Source organism: Battus philenor, unplaced genomic scaffold (genome assembly GCF_028537555.1).
Source record: "Battus philenor isolate CCGP_79_NKW_IND1 unplaced genomic scaffold, ilBatPhil1.0.hap1 SCAF_3, whole genome shotgun sequence".
Lineage (NCBI taxonomy): Eukaryota > Metazoa > Arthropoda > Insecta > Lepidoptera > Papilionidae > Battus > Battus philenor.
In genome coordinates this window covers 12,331,500-12,357,281 of record NW_027181693.1, presented here as the reverse complement: position 1 = coordinate 12,357,281, position 25,782 = coordinate 12,331,500, and the positions used below count along the sequence as shown (strand labels likewise).

The following is a 25,782-nucleotide window of genomic DNA, read 5'->3' as shown; positions in this document are numbered from 1 at the left end:
CTTAATTTTATGCGCATTTAATGTGGTGTAACCGGTTAGTAAAATGGAACAACGGTAATTCCATATCTCTCATTCATAAGAATGAGAGATATGGAATTACCGCTATCTCAATCATTCATAAGATTCTGTGAGTTAAATCTGGTTATGAAGTTATTACGAATAAATTAAGGTCAGCACATTTCTTTACCAGACACTCTATATAATTTTTAACCTAAAAATAATATTGATCCCTATAGAGACCACTGGAATTTTTAAAAAAATCTTCGATAAAACTCGGATTAAGGTTTAGTCTTATCTATTATTACGATAACGTAATATAAATATTCAACAAGAAGAGGTTTATTTAATCTATAGCCAACTACACCACATTTTTACTGCATTTCGTATCATATACCACTATTGGTCGTGTTTTGAAAGTCGTTTTCACAAATATTTGATTATTAAATTGTTGATACAATAAATGCATAATTTATAAAGCACCAATATTATATATATATATACATATATAATATAGTAAATTTATGTCACTGTTTTTATTTATAGACTAAAAATTTTAACTTATTGTTTATATTTCTGCCATCTACCGACATTTGTAAAAACTTCGACACGTATGTATTCCTCTAATAGAAATATAATCTAATAGATAGGTGGCGCTGTTACCAATCACAGTAGTAACTGACATTTTTAGTGTATTTCATTTGAAAGAATGGTCAATAAAGAGTAAGAGAGGAATTTTCTTGGATTATGTTTATTTAAAGCTAGAATAAATGTATTAAAAGGATAGGTAAATGCATTTAAATAAGAGCTTTAATAAATCGATAATAAATTGAATTTATTCCGGCTAAATAATTCTATTTGTAAATAATACAATTCAAGAGAAAATACACTAATTATTTGCTTTAATTTTTTACTTATTAACACCTTATATATTTAAGTAAATGCCATAATATAATAGTTATTTCAAATAACTCATTGGTTCATGCAACTAATAAACCTATAACGTACTGTGAGACATGCAAAAATTTGTTCATTTACGATTGCTCTCAACACACGTACGTAGTTTTTACATAAAGCTAATTGATACTTGGATCACAGCGTATCGCACAAGTATTCTAACTTGGGCTAGGAACAATACCTTTTAATGTAACATAAACATTACGTTAATGAATAAATATAAAGAATAACACAATTTATCACTCGTAAGTCATAAAAATTTCAATTTCATTTACATTTAACCGCAAAGTATTACATAGATACTCACTATTTTTGTCAGAATAACTATTTGTAAACAGCAATAATTTTGGTAACCATTAAAAAAAAACTAAGAAAAAAATTGGTATAAAATAACGTCATTTTATTCTGCGATTTAAAGTAATAAAATATGGACTTGTTAAAAAAAGTACTTGACTTATCATGGAACTTGCAATTTTTTATCTACATCTTCTATGAAATGTTTCAGTTGAAGGAATGTTTCATATATGACATAAACACAAATCGTGTATATTGTGCACTGTTGCTTAATGGTAAAACATTAATTACATTAAATTTAATATTAAACATGCCCATTAAAATATAAATGCGAAAGCTATTAATACTAAATCATTAATAAGTTGCGCTTTAATGTATTATCCATAGATAATAAATCTTCACTATATTAAATTTCTTTGAGATTTTCGTATATTTGATGCAATTTTGAAATAAAAACTATATTACAAGTTCAAACTTGCTTGTTCATGTTTACGCTTGTTTAGACGAATTTATATCATATCTTTAAAACATTTTTGTTATTACATCAAGTTGGTTACGTTTTTCTATTAAGAAGTGATTTTTGAGATATCTATATGTCCGCTAGATTTAAAAGTATAAGGAAACAAAAGATAAAACGGAAAAAAGTTTAATATTATATGGCGGACATATTTGCTTATAATTTTTCTACATTTTTTTACTTTAAGAAATATAATGGTATGGAAATATACTGGTTTTATTAATAAAAGAAAAAACCAGAACATTTCTAATTGAACTAATAATTGTCGTTAATAAATCTAAAATTTATTTTAAATGTATTCATTATTTTTAGGAGCGCAGAATAATACGTTGCATCCACGCCTTTTAATTCAATAATTGTTACTATAAATATAATAATAATCTAAATAACACAGTGCTACTTAAAACGAACCATTTTCTAATTATTATTAACAATATCGTTGTTTGCAACGACGGAATTATATTCACAGCATAAGAATAATAATTAACTTGTCTATGGAAGTGAAAACTAGACGTATTTTGTTATTTTGCAGATGTCACACAAGTGCAAATTTTTATTTATATGAAAACATTTTGTGAGCCGGTGGACGCGGCCCACTAGATGGAACAACGATATAGTCGGTGGCGGGATTTTGGTGCATGCGGGCAGCGTAAGCACATGGTAATGACTTTGGGGAAAGTCTTGGCCTTGCAGTGGGCGTTTATTAGCTGATATGATGATGATTGTATGAAACCATAAAATTAATGTCGAATTTAGTACTTAAGTATTAATGTCACCGCAGTAGATGTTGTGCTAATGAGCCAATAAAGATTATTTTGTTGTTCACGTGTGTACGCAGCTTTATTTAGGATACCTTGTTTGCTGATTTTCGACGTCATTTATTTTTGTTACGAAAATCAATGTTTGGGATTTCTAAAAAAAATTTTAATAGATAGTTAATTCATCGATAATACTTAGTTACTACCTTTTTGAATTAAATAAGGGTGTGCAGGTAAATAAATTTCTTGTCGACTGAATGTGAGTTTTTGAAAAAAAAAATTTTTTTGTTATCCTAGCGCATGGTGTGGTTGCCTGTCAGCACCTACTACTGTCTTTTTTATAATTGTTTTATATTTATATATAATATTGATAATTTTGTTGGCAGTATTAAATAAATAAAGCATAACGTAACTTCTAATGCGGTGGCGTTAATACGCAAGTACCTCGATTAGCAAGCTGCCGTCGAGTTTCACATATATTTAAGTTATTTATTATCCTTATGCCTGGAGCCTCAATGTGTCGGTAGTGTGAGCCTGTCGAGGTGTGCACTAGAGGGACGAATGCGCGCTGCGATGCGCATGCGCAGAGCCGCCAGGCAAGTGGCTACGCCATGTGCAAACATCATCACCACAGCGCACAATGCCACGAAACCGAATGCAGACCCTGAAATTAATAGCAATGTATAGGATATAAGTATTCATATTCAAAAATTCTTTATTTAATATACGGAGGATTAAATCACCTGTAAACGTCAAGTTGAATCTATCATCTGATATCTAAACACACGAAACTTAGTGGAACTACGAACTTTTAAATATTTAAAATTATATAACAAAAAAAATTCTGCCTGAGATAATTCCACGTACATTTTATTATTAGGGAGAGTGCATCTCTAATTTCAGTTGTTTCAGAAGTTGAGGCTTCAGCTGATATCATGATTTTGTGTGAAAAACGTTTAAAGTGTGACGTAGGGTTTTAGGCGCTTGAAGTTAGTAGTTGACTTTGCAGCGGGAATGAAAATTTGTAAATACTATAAAAAATATTATATTCTTGACTTTCATAACGCTACAGATGGCACCATCTATTGGCTAGTTTCTTGCCTATTTTATTGATATTCATAAAAGGTTGTCTTGACTGATCAGACCTCTATTTGTTTCTGACACATGTAAAATGAAGACTATTATATTATTAAATTAAACATTATGACCTAGTTGTTAATTATAACCATAAACTCTATTACACTAACAAATCTGTATAGTTTACTAGTTAATCTATTAAGTTGTCGCTTCAGTATAAACTTAGACATGAGATTAGAAGTTGATAACTTGCCCGGCTTGTTCCAGTCCAATGAAGGATATATGGCAGGCAAGCCCAGTCTGTCAGTGCCGCCCACGGCCCAGTAGAAGGCACTGAACAGTCCGTAGGCAAGCCCGGCGCCTGCCCCATACAACGCGTGCGCCGCTCGCACCGGATGCGCTGTGACGGCGAGCTCGCACAGCATCACCGCGGAGTTGCCCCCATGGACCAGGAGGTTCAGTGCGTTCACCTCGTGTATTCCTTTAACGATAACATGTTACTATTACTTTAATTTACCTTTTTTGTATTAGAGTACTATTTAATTTTAATTCTAAATATCTTTATTCAAGTAGGCATTAATCATGTCAGTTATTTCAACATTATAAGTAACCAGCTAATAATCTTATCAATCATACAAAGTTGCAGAGAAAAACCTGTTAAAACAGTTCATCATTATCATATCAGCCGACAGATGCCCGGTGCCACCGCGAAAGTGTTCGAGCTACACCGGTGACCCTAGTTCTTCTGTAATTTCTTCTGTTGTTACAATAGTACTATTTTAACTATAGTAACATGACCGTGCGCATTTTCCGCAACGCTTATGGCTTGTCTGCGTTCCCATGCTGAATAGGTTTGCTTGTACCATACACACAAAACACATGGACACATGCACACAAATGTACGTGCTCATGGACACAATTTCTTACGGGACAACTAAGGAATGTTTACATAAATTTCTCCATTTTTAAAGAAAACAGTGTGGGTATTTATTGCTAATGTTTTTGTCTACTTTGATTGGTTAAAAAATTACAATTGTATTGTGTGCATTAAACATATTACTATTAATATTTGTTTGAATTTAAGTAAATGTTATTGTTTATAAAACTGATTCCAGTGGTAATTATCTTAGGCAAGAGGTAGATTAAACTTTCACGGCCTAAAGCTTCCGCCTGACAGTAATGAGAAAGAAACTTAAGCTCACACAGTCGCTTAACTAACCATGAAGAGCTATGCTCGGGATTTTGCTGAGAAAAAATCAGGACCTAGGAGATCCGTAGACGAATGAATGTAACCAACATAGCTTAGCAGATTAATAAGTTATAGTGGACAGGCCGCAGAAAAGATGGCCGATGGGACATTAAGGTTCTAGAGTAAAGACCACGGCATGGCAAGCATTTTTAGAAATTATTAATGACTAAACAATTGTGAATAATTTCATTTTTGTAATCAAATTAGTCACTTCAGTAAATATGAATTGAAAAATATTTCTTTTAACTTGTACAAACTTACTGGGATCGTGAACCAGCGTCCAATATACAAGCGTGATGACGAAGGCCAGGTCGGTGGCCACGGTGTGCGCCAACCAGTACATGCGGCATAGCACAGGCGTTTTCTGTCGGCGAGGTAATTGAATTTCGTCATCGTCGCAAGCTGAAATAACAAATCGTTGATAAGTCACTGACAGACAGATATTTTAGACATTTAGACTACCATGAGGAAGTCATTTTGACCGCATTTTAATTTCACTTAGTAAAACAATTACGTCTACATGGATACATTTTTTTAAGAATATATAGGTATGTTCCATTTGTAACTACTAACTATATACGCAATTGTTAAGTAAACAACAGTACATTTAAGTTGAAATCGTTTTTTCATTCTCTTATATCCCTACAAGTCTCAAACTTCTCGGTATCTATTGTATTTGTGGGTAAATGCTTATATAAATAATAATAAGTGGAAGTTTCTTGTCAGCACAGTTAAAGTCTTCTTTTATTTTTTAGCCGATAAGTAACCACTGCAAGGCATATGCCTCCCCCAAAAATCATTATAATTAGTTTGTAAGCTTATCTAATAGTTGTAAAATAAATAAAAAATATAAATAATTCCAATCTTTTGTGTTTTAAATGATTAGTACTGTCGGTTTATTGTAAGTGGGCTTTCGTCAATATGGTTACAATGGTAATTTTAGTCGCCGTAGATTTACTACTGTACTTGTACTACTTTTAATTTGAAAGACGCCGTAGTAAGTTATCTTACTAGGGCTAATGAAACGTTTTACGACTTGTAGTAAAAGCATGTAATTTAATATGACAAGCTTTGTTATCAATATACAATATAATACGTGAAGATGTTAGAAAACCTTAAAAAAGTTTAGCTTCTCGTATGATCATAATTCAACAATGGTGTTGTCGTTGTTTCTTTGTTCTTATTATTTTTAAGGATCGTAGCGGCTTCTAAAAGCAGTACGACATTATGCGTTGTAACGTTTTCTTGTTAGCACACGTCGCCTTTTTAATTTAATTTTTTATTTTGCTTGTCACACCTGAAAATCGTCACACGGCAGGGATCATTTAAATTGATATCATGGTTATATTAAAATGAAGCTACTGAAGATAAAACAGTTTAATTAAGGAGATGGAATGTCATTCGTATTTGTAACAACTTTGACCTGAAACGTTATCCTAGGGATGTTGGAAACTCAATCCCGTATATACAAGGTAATATAAGTGTTACATATCATTTAGATCAAACTTAAGTATAACAGTTAAAACTTAAAAACCTTTAGTTTATATTATTTATTTGAGAATTAATATTTTAAACTCTAATATTAAGATTAAGTTCATTATTAATATAGTTAAAAAAGAGTTCAAAAACAACTTTGCAAAGTATACATACGGTATATGTTTTCGAAATGCTCGCATAAATTTGACAAATAAGTGACCGGACAATGTTCAAAGTTAATATCGTAATGACAGTTGCCTCGTTCGTATCGAATATGTGGCTCCGTTTATCTACGTCAATGACAGGAATGGGGAACCAATAAGGATAATTGTAACCGAAGTGGATGACGATCCACTCGCCCGCTTTAATTGACGCGAAATTGTATCAATCAAGTGTGCGTGACCCCGGCGTCCCCTCGTCGATGGCTTGGACGTCGATGATGTGGGCGGGTGTAGACAGATTGGTGTGTTGCTGGTCTGGGAATGTTCGCCTTTTATATTGCAACGAAGTTTTAAACAATTTTCCATTAATATTTTCTAATATTAAATAAATTTTCTTATTATTTTCTAATAATAATCTACACTCTTTTTATAATATAATATGTAAACACAGATATAAACCCTGTTTATGGTGTTTACCGTAATATACAGGTTTAATTGGGTATAGGTGTAAATACTTTAAATGGGTGAATGTATAGCAAGAACCTTAAAAGATTTTACATTTATTTCTTATAACCTGTGTAAGGTGATCACTTTTAAAAAAATGTAACACTGATTTTTTTTCTATTCGATTGTGGTAGGCCGATAATTTCTGGCTATACAAAGTGTGCAAGGAAAGGTAAACAATCGACTTATCTTTGGACCTCAAGCCTAAAAAGATGAGCTCGGGCATTAAATAACGTCCCCGTATCAATGACAAAATCAAACAAATATTTATTATTTAGAATAGGCCTTGCTAAGTACTTACGAAAAGTCAAAACATATCTAACGTAAATTTATATATAGACATCTGCCAGGTACTAATGTTGATTCTACCGAGAACTCGACTAGAAAGATACTTATCTTCTCTGAGAGTGATACGAATATATATTTAAAAAAAGTTATCTAGCTTCACATAAATACCCAATGAAAATGTTTAGAGAGAACAATTATTGTGACCACACGTGTCCATATTGCATGACATCACGTAAATAGTGATTAAGATCTAGTCCTTTTGTAGGCGGACCTTGTTTCCGGAGTTTTAGATATCGAATTACCTTGCCTGTGATGTTTACGCGGCTTCATTACGGGGACAGCAACTATTCATTTGCCATTGAATGCTGCTTAGATATTGTTATGGCAAGCCGTTTTGTGATGGAGCGATTTATGTCGCTTTAAACATTGTGGACATAATTGACGGGAATTACACGTTAATAGTACCACTGTAGCGTTATTTAGTGCATTAGATATTACACGGAACGTCATATTGACATGTCTTCGTTTCATTAAAAGAACTCTATATTAATATAATTAACCCTTATTTTTTATTAAAAGTTATTTTGTATAAATTTAAAGCGGCCATGTCTTTACTACCATTTTAGCAATAAGAACTTCTTCTAACCGAAGTCCAGTGTTGGATTTAGTCAGCCCCATGCATTCGTGTAAGTAGAATCAATGGTTGAAGAGAATTAACTACCTTATGAATTTTTTACTGTACCCAATAATATTTAAAAAAAGTCACGGAACGGGGAAAGGACAATATTTAGGAAGCCAATTAAAGACGTAATGTTCATAATGGATTAATAGCATAGTTGAAATGTAAGCGTAATTATACATTTCGGCATAATAGTCACTTTTCTTTCATCGAGATGTGTATTAATTATGTGGCAAATACCAAAGGATTTCGTAGGTCGAATACTACAGGGTGGTTGGTTCTACACTAGTAAAAGCTTTAACAGATTGAATGTATACCTCATTTCATGTCAATTATTATTAGAAACCATTTATTTTTGGAAAGGGTATACCTTTCCAAAAATAAATGGTTTCTAAAATAATTAATAACGATAATGTGAAAGAGTGTTTCCATAATTCGGAATACTATATATTAAAATTAATTATTGTTGTGTATGTGTTGCCAGAGTTTATGGGCCTGTCGCATCTCAATAGGGTTTCAGAGTTATCACTTTATAAAGGCTGATACATAAATGATCTCTTTAGAGCTTTTAAATCTATTACAAATCAATCTGTATAAATACAAAATATGCAATATATATCTATACCTATCGCCTCAGCGGTAGTGAAGTCAATAAACAGTCTAAATAATCAACTCCTTGGCTTGTCATTGTATACGATTCATTACCAGGAGCACGTGTGCGTATGAGCTGCGTAATCAGCAATCATCTGTCGTGTTTAAGCACGCGATGCCACGTAACGGGCTAATTGCGTCGCATAGGCCGGCGACCATTACATTGGAATCTAAAGACTTCAAACGCGATCTTTGTCATTGCCCTAATAACTGAGAGTTCTATTTCGTGCGAAACTATTCTAGCGTTGATTCATAACTTTATTCGTACGGGGTTATTATAAGATGTCTCGGTACAAATATAAATGAAATTAGTGGGTAAGCCCCCCACTAGTTGTACCGACAACATAGACAAGGTCGCGGGAAGTAGTTCGATACGGGCAACGCCAGACCAGTCGTCGCGGCGATGTTTAGTTGAGGCCTTTGAATTGCAGTGGGAGTCTATCGGATGACAGGATGAAGATAATGATGATGAAATGAAATTACAATAAATATCATGTTGAAAAGAGACTTAATGAAATGTTGAAAATTTGAAAAAGTGTATCTCAAATAAGCTGCACTGCATTTGCTTTTGTAATTTCAATGACTTTCTTGAGGAACAAAGATCATTAATAAATGTTTTTAGCGCGTACAGTTCGATAGATTTTTTCTTTTAAATTTTATTACAATGTTAATGCCCGTAATACAAGACTGTAAACTAGTAAAGCGTTGCAATAAATGTAAATGCGTAATTTTTTCACACATTAATAAGGGTAGAGCAGAACAAATGGCCGCTAGTACCTGCATTGAGGTTCTCGGTTGGAGGCCACGGACCGTCAATCGCAGTGTAGAGCGTTGTTATGGTAATAATAAGGGTATTATTGGAAATTTCATTCTAAATATAATCTTGGAGAATTATAAAATAAATTTAATTTATAGCTTTCTCCTCAATCAGTTTTTATTAGGGTCAGTGAGAAGTTGTAAATATGAACTTTATGAAGTATAAATTATCAAAGTAAAAATAATACTTACAAATATGTAGGCTTTTTTCACTTCTATAGCGGCAGACGACGGCGAGACCTAGGCCTGCTTGGAAGGCGATCAGCAAATAGCCCCAATTAGTAAAGTATATAAACCATTTGAGGTAGTTCAATTCGACTTTCGGTCCTTTGTACAGACGCGGCAGTCTTTGGCACGCGAAACTTGCCACTGCTATCGACACTACCGTTATGAACAGCAACCATCTGCCAAAGAGAAAGAATTGTGTAAATACTGTACATATTTATATCAAGCCGCATATACCTTCGTTGAGTAAAGTCGAGTTCTTACTTCTTTACAGGTAAATTATAAACAGTCAATTTCGGACTTTCCACGGGTGTCTTTCCAGGAAGGACGCGACCTTCAGCAATGAAGATATATGACCAAGAAAAAGAGGAAGGTGTTTGTCAGGTATTAATTTCTAGTTTTGCACGAGAAGATTACCTTTGATTATTCTTAATTTTAATTTTTTACAGTTTTATACTTGTTTATTTTATCTTTCATTTGCTGATTAATTTTTGTTTTTTACGTAGTGTATGCTGTGTTTCCTAAGACTTAAGATACGAAGATGATTTTGTACATAGTTTTAGGTGAACTTGTAATTTTTTGTGTAATATTTGGATAATAAGTATAAAAATATATAAAATAAAATAAAGTAATTTCTGTGTTTTTTTGGGGTCAAACTATCACTGCTGCCTTAGAACGATGGCGGGTAAAACGCAGAGGACATCAAGTTTAAAATATCTTTTAAGGTATCAAAGCTCTCTCTATACTCATTTTATCAGACCAGGAGGCGTTGGCTTCTCTTAGATCGTTTCAGCAGACGCTTCATGTGTCTAAGTTCAACGGGCCTTTGGCTCGGACATTCATTGATAATACGCGCTTAAGATTCCGACTCGACGACGCCCGAGAGGTCTGAACCAATGCTTGGTCAGTTGCTATTGCCTAGCTAATAACACTGATACAATTTTTTCGAGTGACAGCATTGGGAAAAGAAGTGGTTAAAGAAACTCAAGCAACGCTTCTTTCCGGTATGATCGGGGTTTAGCGTTCCCTGTGATTTACGATCTTCATTACTACATACAATTATTTAATCGGACTGGACTGTATTGTAGCTATTGTTACCTGTACGTGAGATAGAGAGTCGTGGGTTTGGTGCCAGTTTGCCACTGGCAGCAGGCGAACTGGTGCGGTGGAGAATGCTCGAGATTGAGTGCGCGTCGACTGGCCTGCCACACGCGCCCCAACATCGCCGGCTTGCAGGACTTCTTCATTGCTGCACCAAAACATAGCTTAAAATATTTTCAACAAAGATAAATAAAGATTAATGAATAAATAAAAAATATTGTCTCTTACATATGGTGATTAATTATAGGTGTAAAATTTTAAATGGCTGTTTTGTTTGCAAAAATATTCAAAGCTCGGATATATGTTACATTCATTTATAAAAGGTCAATAACTTCTGGCAATACAAAGCTAGATTGTTTATAATAATTAATTATTATAATTGTAGTAAACCGAACTTTGAAAATGCTTTTTATACTACGCTTACTGTATTATTATTAGGTTATTTATTATTTTCGGAACTGTTGATTTTGGATAGGGTGTCCATACATTACCATAAATTGACAGCAAATGATGACAATGATACGGTAATTATATAAACAGTAACTCTATATAGATACTAAATAATTAATGTCTGTCTTTAAATTCGTCTCAATGTTAAGATGTTGTCTACTATTCCACGTCCTTATTCATTATCGAATATTATAAGACGAGATGATAACAGCAACATAAGTTAAAAGTATTATAAAAATTAGTTTGGTCATAAATAGTTTTACAGTCAAAACGAACATAATATTACATTTCAATTTTGAATATCTCTTTCATGTATGAATATTAATATATTTTCTCATTTTACAGTAAATGAGTGTTAAATATTTTTGTCATATAATGAAGTGGAATGATAAAGAGAATCGAGTTGTTCTAATAGCGTAATACAAAGTAGGAACATTACGAAAGCGGCTAAATGTAATTTTTGAAATTATTCGTTTCGTGTAGTTGAACCGTCTGTACCGGGCTGTTAATAAGTACATTGAAAACTCCTTTGTTTGTGACAAAAAAGATCTGGCGTTCCATGTAGTATTTATATGAATAAAGCTATGAAACAGTAAAGGAAAAAATTGAACAAATCCTGTTCAATAGCGAAACATGTCCAGGCCAAACCTATTATAATTATGGGTTACAAATATATTATTTGACAGATAATTTGAAAAAGAATATGGGAATAAATTCAAAACAACTATTTAGCGGTACGCAAAGGGAGATCGCATAAAAATTATATTTATTCGCGTGTAAGTTTTTAAGTATTGAGAAGTTTTATGAAGTAATTTTTTTTGCCTTAAGCTTTCCAATTAAACAGCTTTGTATAACGTTGATATTATCAGACTTGTATGTTATGGTTTAGTGAGATGTTAGCTATTCATGAGCCAATGGGACATATCTTTATGAATAAGGTGTTAAGACATCAACACAAGTATTTCAAGATACGATTATTGAGAAGGTGATGTGGTTAAGCCTCTTAACAAAACCATGGTACAGCAGGACACGCACCGGGTCATAAATTTCTGTCCACCTAGGCATGCTTGCAAACGAACGTTTCGGACTTCACGAGCTGAATGTTGGCGATCATTTCAAAGAGCATATAGCATTATCTAAACATAATGATAGTTTGAAGTAACTGAAATAATTCATAACATTGGCGGTAAAGAATTTTCCCAAGAAGAGTATGCGCGACTCTATTGATAGTTATTAACTGAACGGTCTTCAACGTGTGCTAGAGTGTATTCAACGTAACGGAGATATTTTAAAAAAGTTCTTTGTACATTATTTATCTTATTATATTAATATATTGATGTTAATGGCTAGACTAAGTATTTACGTAAAAATATGATTATTCGGGCATAATACATGTCTTTTCAGAAAAAAAAAACAATGGAAGGATGTAATCAGTACCATGTTTGATTGGCACGCCAAACATCTTGTCTTATAATTGATAAATTATTTTCCAAGCGAAATATAAAAAACTAAACCATAAACATAGACTATAGGATGTGAAGTAGTTAAAAGCTGCGTATACCTAGGCTCCACTATCACTAAAACTGGAGGACTGCGGGAGTGAGATTCGGAGACGTAGCAACATGATCAGATTCTTAGAAAAACTCAGAAATATCTGGAAAGACCGCAGACTAAACAGGAACATAAAGGTTCGACTTATAAGGAGTTTGGTTTTCCAATATTTTTATACGGAGCTGAGATATGGACGCTGAGGATTCTGGAATGTCGGAAAATTGACGCTTTGATGTGCAGCTGGAGACGGATGCTCAGAATCTCGTCGACTGCAAACCGAATAAAAGTTTCGGTACTGAAATAACTGAACTTAAAAGAGAGGCTACCGTCAACTGTGCAAATACGAATCCAGAAGTTCTTGAGACATATCACCTGCTATGAGGGCCCAATGGAACGTTTGGTGGTGCAAGGAAAAGTGGAAAGAAAGCGATCGCGTGGAAGTTCTCCAGCGAGATTGGTAGACATCATCAAAACGCATGAGAAGAAGAATATCTATCCATAATTGTAATTATGAAAAAGAGCTGCGCAATTAGTTTTTTTAATATGTCATTGTCTATATTTGTAGACGTACGAGTATCATGTGATCTTAACACTCATTCATAATTGTTTATACCAATTCTGGGTGTATCGTATTAATAAAACTCTTTAATAATATTATCCCATATAATGTCTCTAAATTATCTTGTAATAGATTTAAGAAGTTCATTAAATAAGACACTTGTATAAAATCGTATTATATACCATGAAGTATTTTTAAGCAATAAAGCATGGAAATAAATCGCTCTGCTACTGTAATATGGTAATTGTATAAAGGACTTTAAAAAAGTCGTCTCAGTTTGTTGTGGATTCCTGTTAGAACAATGTGCGTTAGGAATTCTAGTTGTTTTTAGTTAAAGGATGTCTCAAAAGAGTAGTCTGATTTGGATTTCTATCAAATTAGGTTCTCTGACATTCTTCTCATGATGTACACAAGTGGTCATTATAAATGGTCCTATGTAGATAATAATAGAAATAAATGTATATCGTATGTGCAAACCAGTGGGCGTTGATGCCGAAAGATTTTCGATTGGCGACCACGAGCCAGTAGACGCGGCGTAGATAAACACCCCAGGAGGTGGACCGGCGATATAGTTACGGATGCGGGAGCACAAGTCTGGTAATCGGTCTATGGACTAAAAAGAAGAAGAAATGAACATCTTCACTTATGGGATCAATATATGTTTGCTTACGTCACAATTCTCACACGGAAGCACATTAAAGTTGAAGGAACCAAAGTTAATTTATGTCTTCCTTAGTTGATTGGATTGTGAGGTCTTATTCATTGCAATCGGTCAATGCGTACGTCGAATGTATTTATACGTATTAAACGAGTGTAGAGTGGAGCAAATGCCCGGCAACAATTAATAATAAACATAGTTGTTATGTATCTTTTTTTTCAAACATGAATGTCTCTACCATATAAGTAGATAACTGCTTTAACTGCAATTTCATTTCTACGTAAGCAATTAATTATGGAACTGTCAGGTCGTTTGATACAATTTGCATACAACAGTATTAGTCTTTTGTAATTGTATTATTTTTTTACAGATATTGCATATTTTAAAATTATGTGGAGTAACTGTTGTTAATTTAAAATATATTGTCAAAATAAAACGTTATGATTCATAATATATAATATTTTTCAACATTTATACAAATGAGCAGAGGGAGCTCAGCGGTGTAGAACTTGCGATCGTCGCTCGCGCATTCGATTCACGAGATACAATCTTGTATAATTTACACTCTGTGCATTAATGATATAGGATTGCCACTGCTCACAAATAAGTTTCTAGAGGATGGGCAGCAGTATCCTTTGCGTAACTTAATATCATACTGCAATCGACAACCCGTTTACCAAGCGTGGCGATTATACTATATCCCCCTGCATCTTTGGGGGAGGCTTTTGCTTGCAGTGGACGTCTATGGGAAATGCGATGAACTGATAACTGATTTATTCCGATTCATCAGTGCCAAAAAATAATATTGTACCTAAATATAAAAGATGACATAAAACCAAGAACTATGCGCATTAACATTAAAATTGAATACAGCTGTATAATAATTTCATTATTTTTCAAATATAAAACGATAACAAATTAAATAATATTCGGGTTTCGATTATTAAATAAATTAAAATAGAGAACTTTAAATCGCGCAGTAATTGTTATCAAGATAAAAAGGTGCAAACTATAATTTATAACAAAAAACGACCTTCTCGGCATTTTGATGCATCAATATGGAATAAAGGTTTCATCGTATAAAAGAGTTTGTCCTTATGCAACGAAGCTTTGATTTCTAGGATAAATTGAAACAAAATTTAAAAGAATTTTTCGTATAATTTATGGCTCAATATGATAAACTGAATCTAATGTAAAACACGTCAATTATTTTATTACTAATACTATTATGCGCAGAGGATCATTTACAGGGACCACTTATGTACGAAGAATGCCTGAATCCAATTTAATAGAAACTAGAAAAAGATAAGACTCCCCTATAATGGAATCTTTCAACTTAAAACTACGAAGGTTCGAAAGGCGGTCTGATCTAAGAGAGAGCCCACGACAAACTCAGACAGATATTTTTTGTAGTCAATATCTTCGCACTATAATAGGATTTTTGAAAACTTTTTCTTTGATGAATTTCTTAAATTTATTGCAACGTCATTTAGAAACATTTCACGACAATACACTTCGTATTATAATACCATACACAACAGTTACCCACAAACTAACCCTATTTTTAGGTTTCCTTTATATATGAAGTTCCTGAACGTAAAAAAAGACCTTACGTATATTTACGCGAAAACGATAATTATTAAAATATATTCGCAGATATTCTCTGATATTTGAAATTAAAGATAACAATTATGCATTTTTTCAAGGTTGAGTTACTTATATAAAGTTTCAGGCATATATTGAATTTGCAACGACCAAAACTACCAACTTTATTACTTCCATCGTATGGACCACTACAGTAACGCTTTTGGGTTAGATTTACTAGTGGGCGTTTATTAAAACAAAACATTAAAACCACAGCTCACACAGGTAGAAAACTTTGCAATTTTTTTTGAGTGTATCAAAAATCACCAGAACTTCGGAATAAAAGCTCGGTCTGTTGTTGTGAATCAAATACGCGTAACTTATTGACTCCGCATTCGAGCATAAATTGATCGTCTAGGAAAGGGAGTTTACGAATAGGTTTTGCTAAACATTATGACTTTTACTGTTTGTTATTTGACTATTTTATGCATTCATAATCAATTATTACAAATAACAAACTTACGTTTTATTTCACAATATTTTTTCTATTTATTCGGCGTCAATAATAAAGCGTCTTATATACCATAAGATAACACTGACATGTAATAACATGACATTGATTTTAATATTTGTCATACCAGTCCATAATTATTTTTAATTCGTAATGTTTGAACAAATTTAAGGTACTATATGGTATAATTGATAATTTATTTAAGATCGGAAATGAAGAAGAAAAACATTATGGCGCAAAAGCTTGTGGGAGTCACGTCTTCGTTATTTTATAAAAGCGAAAAATTTTTAGCTCATGCTCCCAAAACACGTAGAAACGATGGAAGAGTTTAAAGTTTGCAGTAACAAAAGTCTGGATTCTTACAAATAGACAAGGTTTTCGTTTAAGAATAAATAAAGGGGCCTATCTACCGGCACTAATAGTATCAAGCTTGTAATTTCTGTTTATGCTCACGGCACAATTGCTATTGCCTGTAGGCTTTTACAGCTTAAAAGAGCTTGCGGCGGCAAAACTTCAATGCCGAGCAAGGCGGGGCGCTCCTTAAGAAATCTCGGCTTGGCCAATATATTATTCGCTTCACGGATTAGGAACCTGCCAAGCTCTCGAATCGCTTATGAGTTACTGCTCACAAAGACCTCCACAGGAGACCTTTCGTGAGTTGTCACATAAAACGCACTTACTGTTCCGAACTAAGCTGGCTGAACGTTGACGGTATGGCGGCAATTAACGCCTTTACCCCAAAAATAAAGAAATACGTCGTGAGATTAGCGCATTTTTTATGTCGCCCCCGCTATTGGCGACCTTTTGTACTTCCCCTGTCCTGCGTACATAGGGATTACAGTTACAACAATAATTTATTTTTATTCTTTTAATTCCTTTCATACCTTGCCTCGCTCACATCGCCTTTCTTCAACGAATAACTACAGGTAGTACATTTCAATTATTTGGTTTATTTTTATGTTTTTTGTTATATTATAAAATTTATACGTTTTAAATTGTGTTTATTTACTTCTTATTTTTATTTTATTAAAACTATATCACAGTTCTATCACATGTTTTCTAATGTATCACAATACGTTCCTGGATATTTTTTGTCAGACATTAGTGCTTGAATAGGTGACACTTTTGACAGCAATGATATTCGTAGCCTTGCCGACGTATGACAACTTGATAGCTTGCTTTTTTAGAATTATAAACTCGCGTTGTCGTGCTATCTATTTCAATTAATTACGGTGCCCTTCAAGCAACATAATATAAGTGCTTGATCACTGCCTTTTGTACGACTAATAGACTGCCTAAAATGATCGCATACAACTTTGTCATTGGTAGGTATTACAGTCAAATTTTGGCATCTAGTAATCCGAATGTAATGCTCTATAGTAGCATACATATATGTACAATAGTGTATTATAAATAATGAATATTTTAATGAAATGCATAGAACAGTACAATGCATAGATTACACATACAGTGCATAGAAGTAGTTATTACGTTGAATGTAATTGCACATACATCGTAAATATAATCGTCATTTTAATTCTTTTTAAATCCCAAAACCGTAACAAATGCTAGTTTAAGATTTATTTAAAATTTACCAAATCGACGTTATATATAATTACATTTTTATTAAAGAATGGTGTTGTGTAACAAAATACTACTTATATGAATGGGAAAATAGCAGATAACAAATAGCTTATATATAGTACGCGGCGGCGGCGTCAATGGATTCAACATTGATAAGCGGAAGCCACAGCTTGAGAGCTATAAATCGCAATGACTGTGACGGCGAGCCCTGCGCGGCTATGCGATTGGAGAACTATTGTTATTGAGTATTATTTTCACAGAAACGCTACATCACTGGTTATATAGAAATAAACTGATGTTTTCTTAGAAAGGTCTGTGGTTTAATCAACATTTGAAGTACGCGAATTAATACCGACACTAACAATATAATTAGTTTTAAGAAATTTATTGAATCTGTAAATATATTCGTCATTTACACCAGGAATATGTAAATAATACGAATGCTAATCAGCAAATTGATTTATTGACACTTCAAACATTGTCTTATTTTGTTATTTATTCCGAACAATTACTATTCTCTCTCTCTTTCTATATGTATATATAGTTAAGTTATTTTATCACATCGTTTCTATAGTGATAGCTATGGTAAACTGTTAATTTCAATATGAGTCAAATATTGTTTATTTAATGTATTAATAGGTAAGTATAGTCTATATGCCAAGCATGGATGAATTTTCATTTATTGATTGAAGTACGTATACAAATAGTATGTATTCGTGACGACCACTAATGAAATTGCTTTTTCAAATGTACTAGATGACTGATTATATGTGTAAAAGCTATAAAGGAGTGAATGTATAGCTCATAAGTCAGTAAAAGGCTTCGAAGCTTTTACATCTAATTCCAATCATCCTGTATAAAGTGTCTGTATGTTATATTGTATGTGTGTATGTATGTATGGTGTTGATGTACACTGTACTGTAACTTCTTGCAGTACAAAGTGTGCAGGAACAGATAGTAAACAATAATAAATGTGGTAATCCGAACTTTGAAAATGCTCTTTCTTACTATATTATAATTGGGTTATTTAGTATTTCTAAAACTATTTTTTTGGAATAGATACCCTACATAAATTGACAGCATATGAGCATTTTCACCTTTCATCTTTTAAAGCTTTTAGCCCTATGACCAATAATCCTGTAGCAGTAGTGTAATTGGAGCTTAAAATTTTATTTTTTATTTTTACTTATCTGTAATAATTGAATGTAAGTTGGTGGGCGTGCAATGTATACCACAGTGGGGTAGGACAAACATGCTTTTCTTAATTGTAGTTCAGCTGTCCCTAAGTGGCCGTGTAGACAGTTCAACTGGATGTCACATTCTCAAATGCGCATAATTGCTTCGTCTAGATGATGGACGTTTGCTAATCAATTCCGATCCGTATCGTGGCCACCTGCGTGTGGTACGAAGATCATTGATTCCAATCATGATTTAAATCTTCATTTTTTAAAGTGTCTTTAAGGGCATCGTGGTGATTTATTATTTAATTCATAGAAAATAAAAACAATTTTCCTAATATTTTTAATTTTTGAATTAGTTGATATTGATTTATATAATTTAATCTGTACACATAATTCATTTTCATTTATCTGTAACTCATATTTTCAGTAAAATAAACATTAAAATGTCTGCATATATCTTTATATATTAAAGCTCATTACGATATCTCTAGAAATGTGAGAAAGATATTTGAAGTTTGGTAGAAATTTTCTTTTCGCCTCGTTGAGTTCAATTAAGAATGGATTGGTCCGCGGTAGAGGACCGAGACTTGGTCACGGGTTCGATTCCCGGAACAAAATACTACATAAAATTTACACTTTGTACATTAATTAGGATTAAATAGGATATCCACTGCTCACAAACAAGTTTCCAGAGGATGGATAGCAGCGTCGCCTGCGTACCATAATACCACATTGCGATCGCCAACCCGCCTGCCGTGCGTGGCGTATATGATATATCCTCCTATAGATATCCTGCGGGGAAGCTAGAACGATAAATAAAAATAAATTATTTGTTTCGTAGACTATTTTCTGTGACGAAGTACTAATTTTACCGAATAAAGTAAGTCGTTGTTACCTTTGGTGTATTTTTGTTTTTCATAGTACCACTTTCATTATAATTTCTTTTAATGAAAGACCGGCTTTAGTATTTAAAGTGTATGCTACTCTCAATATTAAGAAGTTTAAATTATGTATAGATTTTTTGTAAGTATATCTCATTCAATAAAATTCAGGATTTCCGACGAGGGTACCGACTTCGGCGTAAACTTTACTTTGCTATTATGTATAAAAGAAACATATAATTAATTAGATAATCTGAGTATATAAGAGATTTCCATTTATGTATTGACTATTACTTTGGACTATATCTCTTGATCCATAACACTCGAAATTTAGTACGTAATTTGACCATAATTTTTTTTGGGCGTGTTAAAAATGACCAAGGATGGATTTTATTGAATTACACCTACAAAAGACATCCATTTGCTAGCATTATCGGATTTCAAGGGGGCAAAAGATCTAAGGCCTTTATAGCGAATAAGCCCGGGGCCGTTCCTCGAAGTCTTTATCGTTACAATTTTTATATTTTGTATTAGATGCTGCGTATAAACCAATTCCAAATTGTCTCTGGACAATAAGTTATACAAAATGATCCTTAAACCGATTTCTGGACACAGTCGTGGGAAAGCGCATGTGATTCAAATGTTAATTTGCCAAGGAAAAGATACGACTAACTGCAAAAACGTACAAGGAAAAGCTACCAACTCTTAAACACGTACTGGTTCTTTAGCTGACAAAAGACGAGCCTTAGAAGATAAAAAGACATTTGTGACCAGATGTCACGGACGAGTGTACACTAAGCTCGTCACAAAGCTCTTAATATTTCTGGTATTTGCTTTTGCAAAAAATGAATAAATGTAAATATTTCTCCGGATTCGGGAATCTTCAAGGCCTCAGGTTGGTAAGGTTGACGTACCGTAGGTTGTCGGGTGATTTGCCACGAGTTCCCGAAGAGGATCTCGACTTGGGCACATGCCCAACGCAGTCCATTTTGGTCTTAATAGAATTGTATTCTCTAATCACATTTGGAGTAAGTATACTTGTAAATAGAAATATTTATCATACAATGAAACTGTAACACGTAAAGTTTTTTTAAACGATTTGCATCAATGTCTTGTTGTGTTAACTGAATGTAATCAAACACGTCTACAGCGATCAAAGTCTTTTTCACAAAAGGCGGCTAACCAGTAACATTCAAGTCGTTTTGAAAAATAATCTTCATGTACTATTTTTGAATGTTTAAATTTAGTTACTCCTGAATCTTACTTTCTCAAATAGGTATGAAATTTTACACAATTTTTTTGCCAATTACTAACGACAAAAGAATCTTACAGCTGTAGTTTGATTACTTTTTATCGAAATTATGAATTGCGATAATATATACAGGACGATTGGTTACAGGTGTAACCTGTGTTTCGCTTTAAAGGAATGAATGTTATAGCTCTCTATTTGTCGCAATCAATGTAAGATATTCCCTTTACAAAATTAAATGGTTACCGAAATAATAAATCACGCAATGATAATATAGTAAGAAAAAACAATATGATATTTTTATGATTACTATAAATTAAAAATAATTATTGTTTACTATTTGTGCCTGCGGATGCTTGTTTTCTGACAAATGAGCTATATAATCGCTCTTTTAAAGCTTTTACACCTATAACCAATCCTGTACATTCATAATGTATGCAGGACCGTGAATTAAACTCGCGGATTTTTTTAAGATGATGTTTTAAAAAGTAATTAAATAAAAAGATAGATAAATAAAATTTCTTCCTTAAAAATTTCAATTCAATGTACAGCCAAACAATTAAAAAAAATTATTATTATGTAAGAAAATGTTTCATTCAAAATACCGCAAACAGGTTGCGTAAATGACATAATATTAAACGCTAAATTTTATACGCTGAATTAAAAGTATTATATCCCAGAAAGGAATAATAAAAACAGAAAAATGCTGACGTAAAAAAATAACGTTATTATTAAACAAAAGCAATGGTATAGGTTACAAAACAATTTTTTGTTTTCACTCACGCATATCAAATTTCGGCAGCCTCATCTTTCTGGCGTTTTATTCGGGTTCACATTAATTTCGCTTCGTCAGAGCTGCACTATACTAAACGATATTCAAACTTAAATACTCATGTTTAATATGATTACAATGTTTTTATTAATGGCAGAATCAATGTGCGCATGTGCGGCTGGTTACCGAGTACTGCGGCCGGGGCTCCACACTGCGCCGCTTTCAATAACTAACAATACCATAGGGTTGTCATCTAAAAATTTTAAATAACAAATTCTACAAATACTAAAGTTGTGGTATGAATCTATTTTTAAGAAAGACTTCTTACTCTGTTTTAAATTTTAAGCACCAGGCTGATGGGTTGGCTTAAATAGGGTTCCCATAAAAACGTCAATGCTAATTGATGATATTTTTTAAAATAAGTATTAGTTTTTCATAATTAATTTATGTCTTGTGGATGTTGAGCTTTAAGAAAAATGTCAACCCATCCCTAGAGTTTGTTGTGTCATCCTTACAATCACGTTAATTCATGTACTATATAGCAACAGTGGACGGTTCCGCTCAAAATCTTTACAATCACGGCCAATTTGGAAGCGTATTCTTTTTAACAGCCGTAGTGACAATTAATAGACGGAACGTTATATATAATTCAAACGAATGGGTTTCTTATTTAAAGCAATTGATGTCAAATCGGCAAACAATATATTTATGAATACTTTATTTTCAATGTAACTTTTTCATGACTATTTTAACAGATGGTATTTGTAAAGATTGACATTGTTTATTTTTTATCGCAATTTCAAATACCCCTTATTTTCTATAAAATTTTAAATAAGTTTCAACATGTATGCGAATATTCACTAATTTCTCTGATTTATTTCGGTTGTCGAATGTCAAAATGAATTCGCAATGTGAGCATACCGTCATCTTTTTGATAAAAATTCAGGGGCAATCTGTCATAGGCATGTGTTAAAGCAGTGGTTAAATATTATGGAGTTGAAAGAAGCGTATTACTATCGAAATGATTTTTTCACATTTTCCGTATAATCCAGATACACATTATTTTTAATAAAAAATCTGTAGTCATTTAATTTACAAATCTATCAATATTGTTAGTTGTGTTATTAATGCTCAATAAGTTATGCATCGACTGCAACATGTCGCAAAACAAAAAACGAGGTGGAGAGTTTCATTTGTTGCTTTTCAACACATTCCTATTGTGTGGTTGTTTTTATTTACTACTAAAAACTTGACATAATTACGACATTATTTAAATACAAAGTAATGCATTTTATAGATTGGTAAAGATCGTCGTTTCATCCCATAGATGCTCGCTGCAACACCTAGGCCTCTTCCAACCATATCTACAAGAGGATATACCATAATTACCATCCGTGACAGGCGGGATGGCGATCGCAGTATGTGTATTACATTTTACAGTACGCAGAGGACGCTGTTTACCTTCCTCTGGAAACTAGTTAACGAGCAGTGGCAATCCTATATAATTATTGTACAAAGTGTGAATTATATATTAGAAAGCATTCAGGGACATTAACCTGTGACCTACGATCGCAAGTCTCATTCCTCTACCGCTGAACTACTACTGCTTTACAAGGATATTAACTGGGAATGTGAGGGAACATATAATTAGTGTATAATTATTTACTTTTAACTTCATTTCTATTACAGTATGTTATTCCTAAAATAAATAAATAAATTGGAATGATCATGTTTCGGGATCGAAGAGTGACTATGTTATTAATTTGTTATTATAATAAATTACTAATGAGGATTATGTGGACGGTAAATGTTTGTAAATTTGTTAGATTAGGTTTATAGAGACAAAAGTATGGATTTCAAATAGATTATTAAGGAGGTAGGGTATTTTTAAAACTTTGTTATTGAAACTCATAAGCAACGTTTGGTCCAAATCATTTATATCAAATTTTATTTATCACACTCAGAGCATATTATTGAGTATATTGGTTTATTATAAATACTAAAAACGAATGCAATTCAATAAATTTTTAACATCACTCGTGCGATATTGTAGATTAAAAAAAAACTCTGGTAAAACCTATGGCTTCTTTGAAGCCTTTTTCCACATCTGTGAATTAAATTTTAAATTGCCTTACACTGATCTCTGACTAATAATAATAAAAGATTTTTACATACATTGAATATACTTAAAAATATACTCGTATAAGAATTTTATCAAGTTTCCTCATAATTATAGAAATCATTTCGATGTCTTCCATCGTCTGAGGTCTTTCATCTAGGAAGGTTTAAATAAAATTAATATTAAATGTTAAGAAATATGTCACTAAATGTTATAAAGTTAAAAGTTTCTAAACATACCTGCGTCACCAGTTTCCATGGAAACGAGAACATGTTTGCACATAATAAAGCTAAATTATTTCTAATATTTGCAATATTAGCACTATGGGTTGTTATTATTACGTGATTTTTAATTTTTTTCTTGAAGTAAAGTTCGCAGAACTACTCTCGCTGTGCCGTGTTCCCGCCACACACTGCGTACGCCGCCCGTCGACAGACTGTATGTAGCCCTGTCAATCTTTCAGTGTTTATTACGTATACAACTCCAGTGTCTATTAAACAATGACCGATTTTAAAAATTGCGATACTTGCTTTATATCACTAAAGGATTATTTGGATAATCTAATAATTTGTCTCATAGGCTTATTTCATATCATTACAAATAAAAGCTTATTGTTTTATATATACTTATAAACATATATATATATATATATATATATATATATATATATATATATACATATAACATATGTATATATAACACACACATATATATATGTATATATATACTTTGATAAAATACTATTGGAAAAATTAGATATTTTATTGTATGAAATTTAGCTAGGTTATATGAAAAATAGTTACATTTAAGTGTAAAAGAAGATTCTGGCCAACGTTTTTAAAAATTTTATTTTATTTAAATGCTGCAAGATTATATACTTTCATTTAAATCTATTCTGAATTTTGATTATTATATTCGATTACAATATTATATTTGATATTCGATAACTATCGAAATAGGCGAAACAGATTTTTGAATACATAGGGATTTAAATTTTTTTGATGTATTTTTTTTCTAATCGGATCATAAAATTCATGAATAAATCATCTTATTTCATAATATTAACATCTAAGAGTTTTTTTTGTTAAAATTTATAACAAACTAGAAACATTGATTTGACTTTAAATACGATTCTCCTACTACTAAATATAAATGGTGTTCATTAATGGCAAAAAATACAAAGAAAGAAATAAATCGAGTTACGCAATAGGGGATGGCAGGTGTTCGTTCTTTCCACCCCACCACCCTCCGGATCACGCCACGTGGCTAAAAAAAATGCAGCAAGGGGCATGAGGTAGCACTGTAAAATTAAGTTTTACTACAAGGTTACAAAAAAGTTTAACAATAAGTTTTGGCGCATTCATAACAATGTTGATCTTCACTGATATGTTTATATATTTAAAACTGATATATGTACAATAAATCTGTATAAAATAAGCATCTAAATGCGAAAATTACGATGATATAATTTAATGACAGAGAGAAGTAAAGGTTTATAATTAATTTCTCGAAGAACTGTTTTTTTATTTATTTCGAATCACTAACCAAAAGCAATATATAATTCCTAAAAGCCTACATCCTATAAAGTTCAATCATGATGCGTTGGTAGTTAAACAAATAGGGTTTAAATGTTATAATCAGTAATTTTTGTAGTAGTAAGTGATAAGATAAAATCAGTATTTTTCTAGTAAGTGAAAATTTAAGCTTTTTACTAGGAAGTGAATGTGGTCAATCACAATTTTCTAATATTATATTATACAACACCATATCACCCTTGGGTCATGAGGCGGTACGTCACTTTGGTTTAGCAATTGCAATAAGGCGCTTTTAAAACTGTAATCAGTTATGATTATGTATTTTTATCTAGTCGGTCTTGTGTAATAGCATGCACCTATTAGAAACAAATTATTATTTGATGATTTTTTTAATTGTG

General features: G+C 32.4%; 1 protein-coding gene across 2 annotated transcripts; it reads right to left on the bottom strand.

The window, feature by feature from the left end:
• Positions 1–2,799: 2,799 nt before the first annotated feature.
• Positions 2,800–24,270, bottom strand: LOC137926871 (protein rolling stone-like). Of its 2 annotated transcripts, none has more exons than XM_068770598.1 (6): positions 24,089–24,270; positions 10,748–10,898; positions 9,617–9,828; positions 5,111–5,251; positions 3,854–4,081; positions 2,800–3,187 (listed from the first exon to the last, which is right to left on the bottom strand). In XM_068770598.1, the coding sequence occupies exons 1-6, from the start codon at positions 24,129–24,131 to the stop codon at positions 3,036–3,038; spliced, it is 927 nt and encodes a 308-aa protein (XP_068626699.1). In that variant the 5' UTR covers positions 24,132–24,270; the 3' UTR covers positions 2,800–3,035. The 2 variants fall into 2 exon arrangements, with proteins under 2 accessions (XP_068626699.1, XP_068626700.1); XM_068770599.1 differs by lacking the exon at positions 24,089–24,270 and adding an exon at positions 21,742–21,883.
• Positions 24,271–25,782: the final 1,512 nt, after the last annotated feature.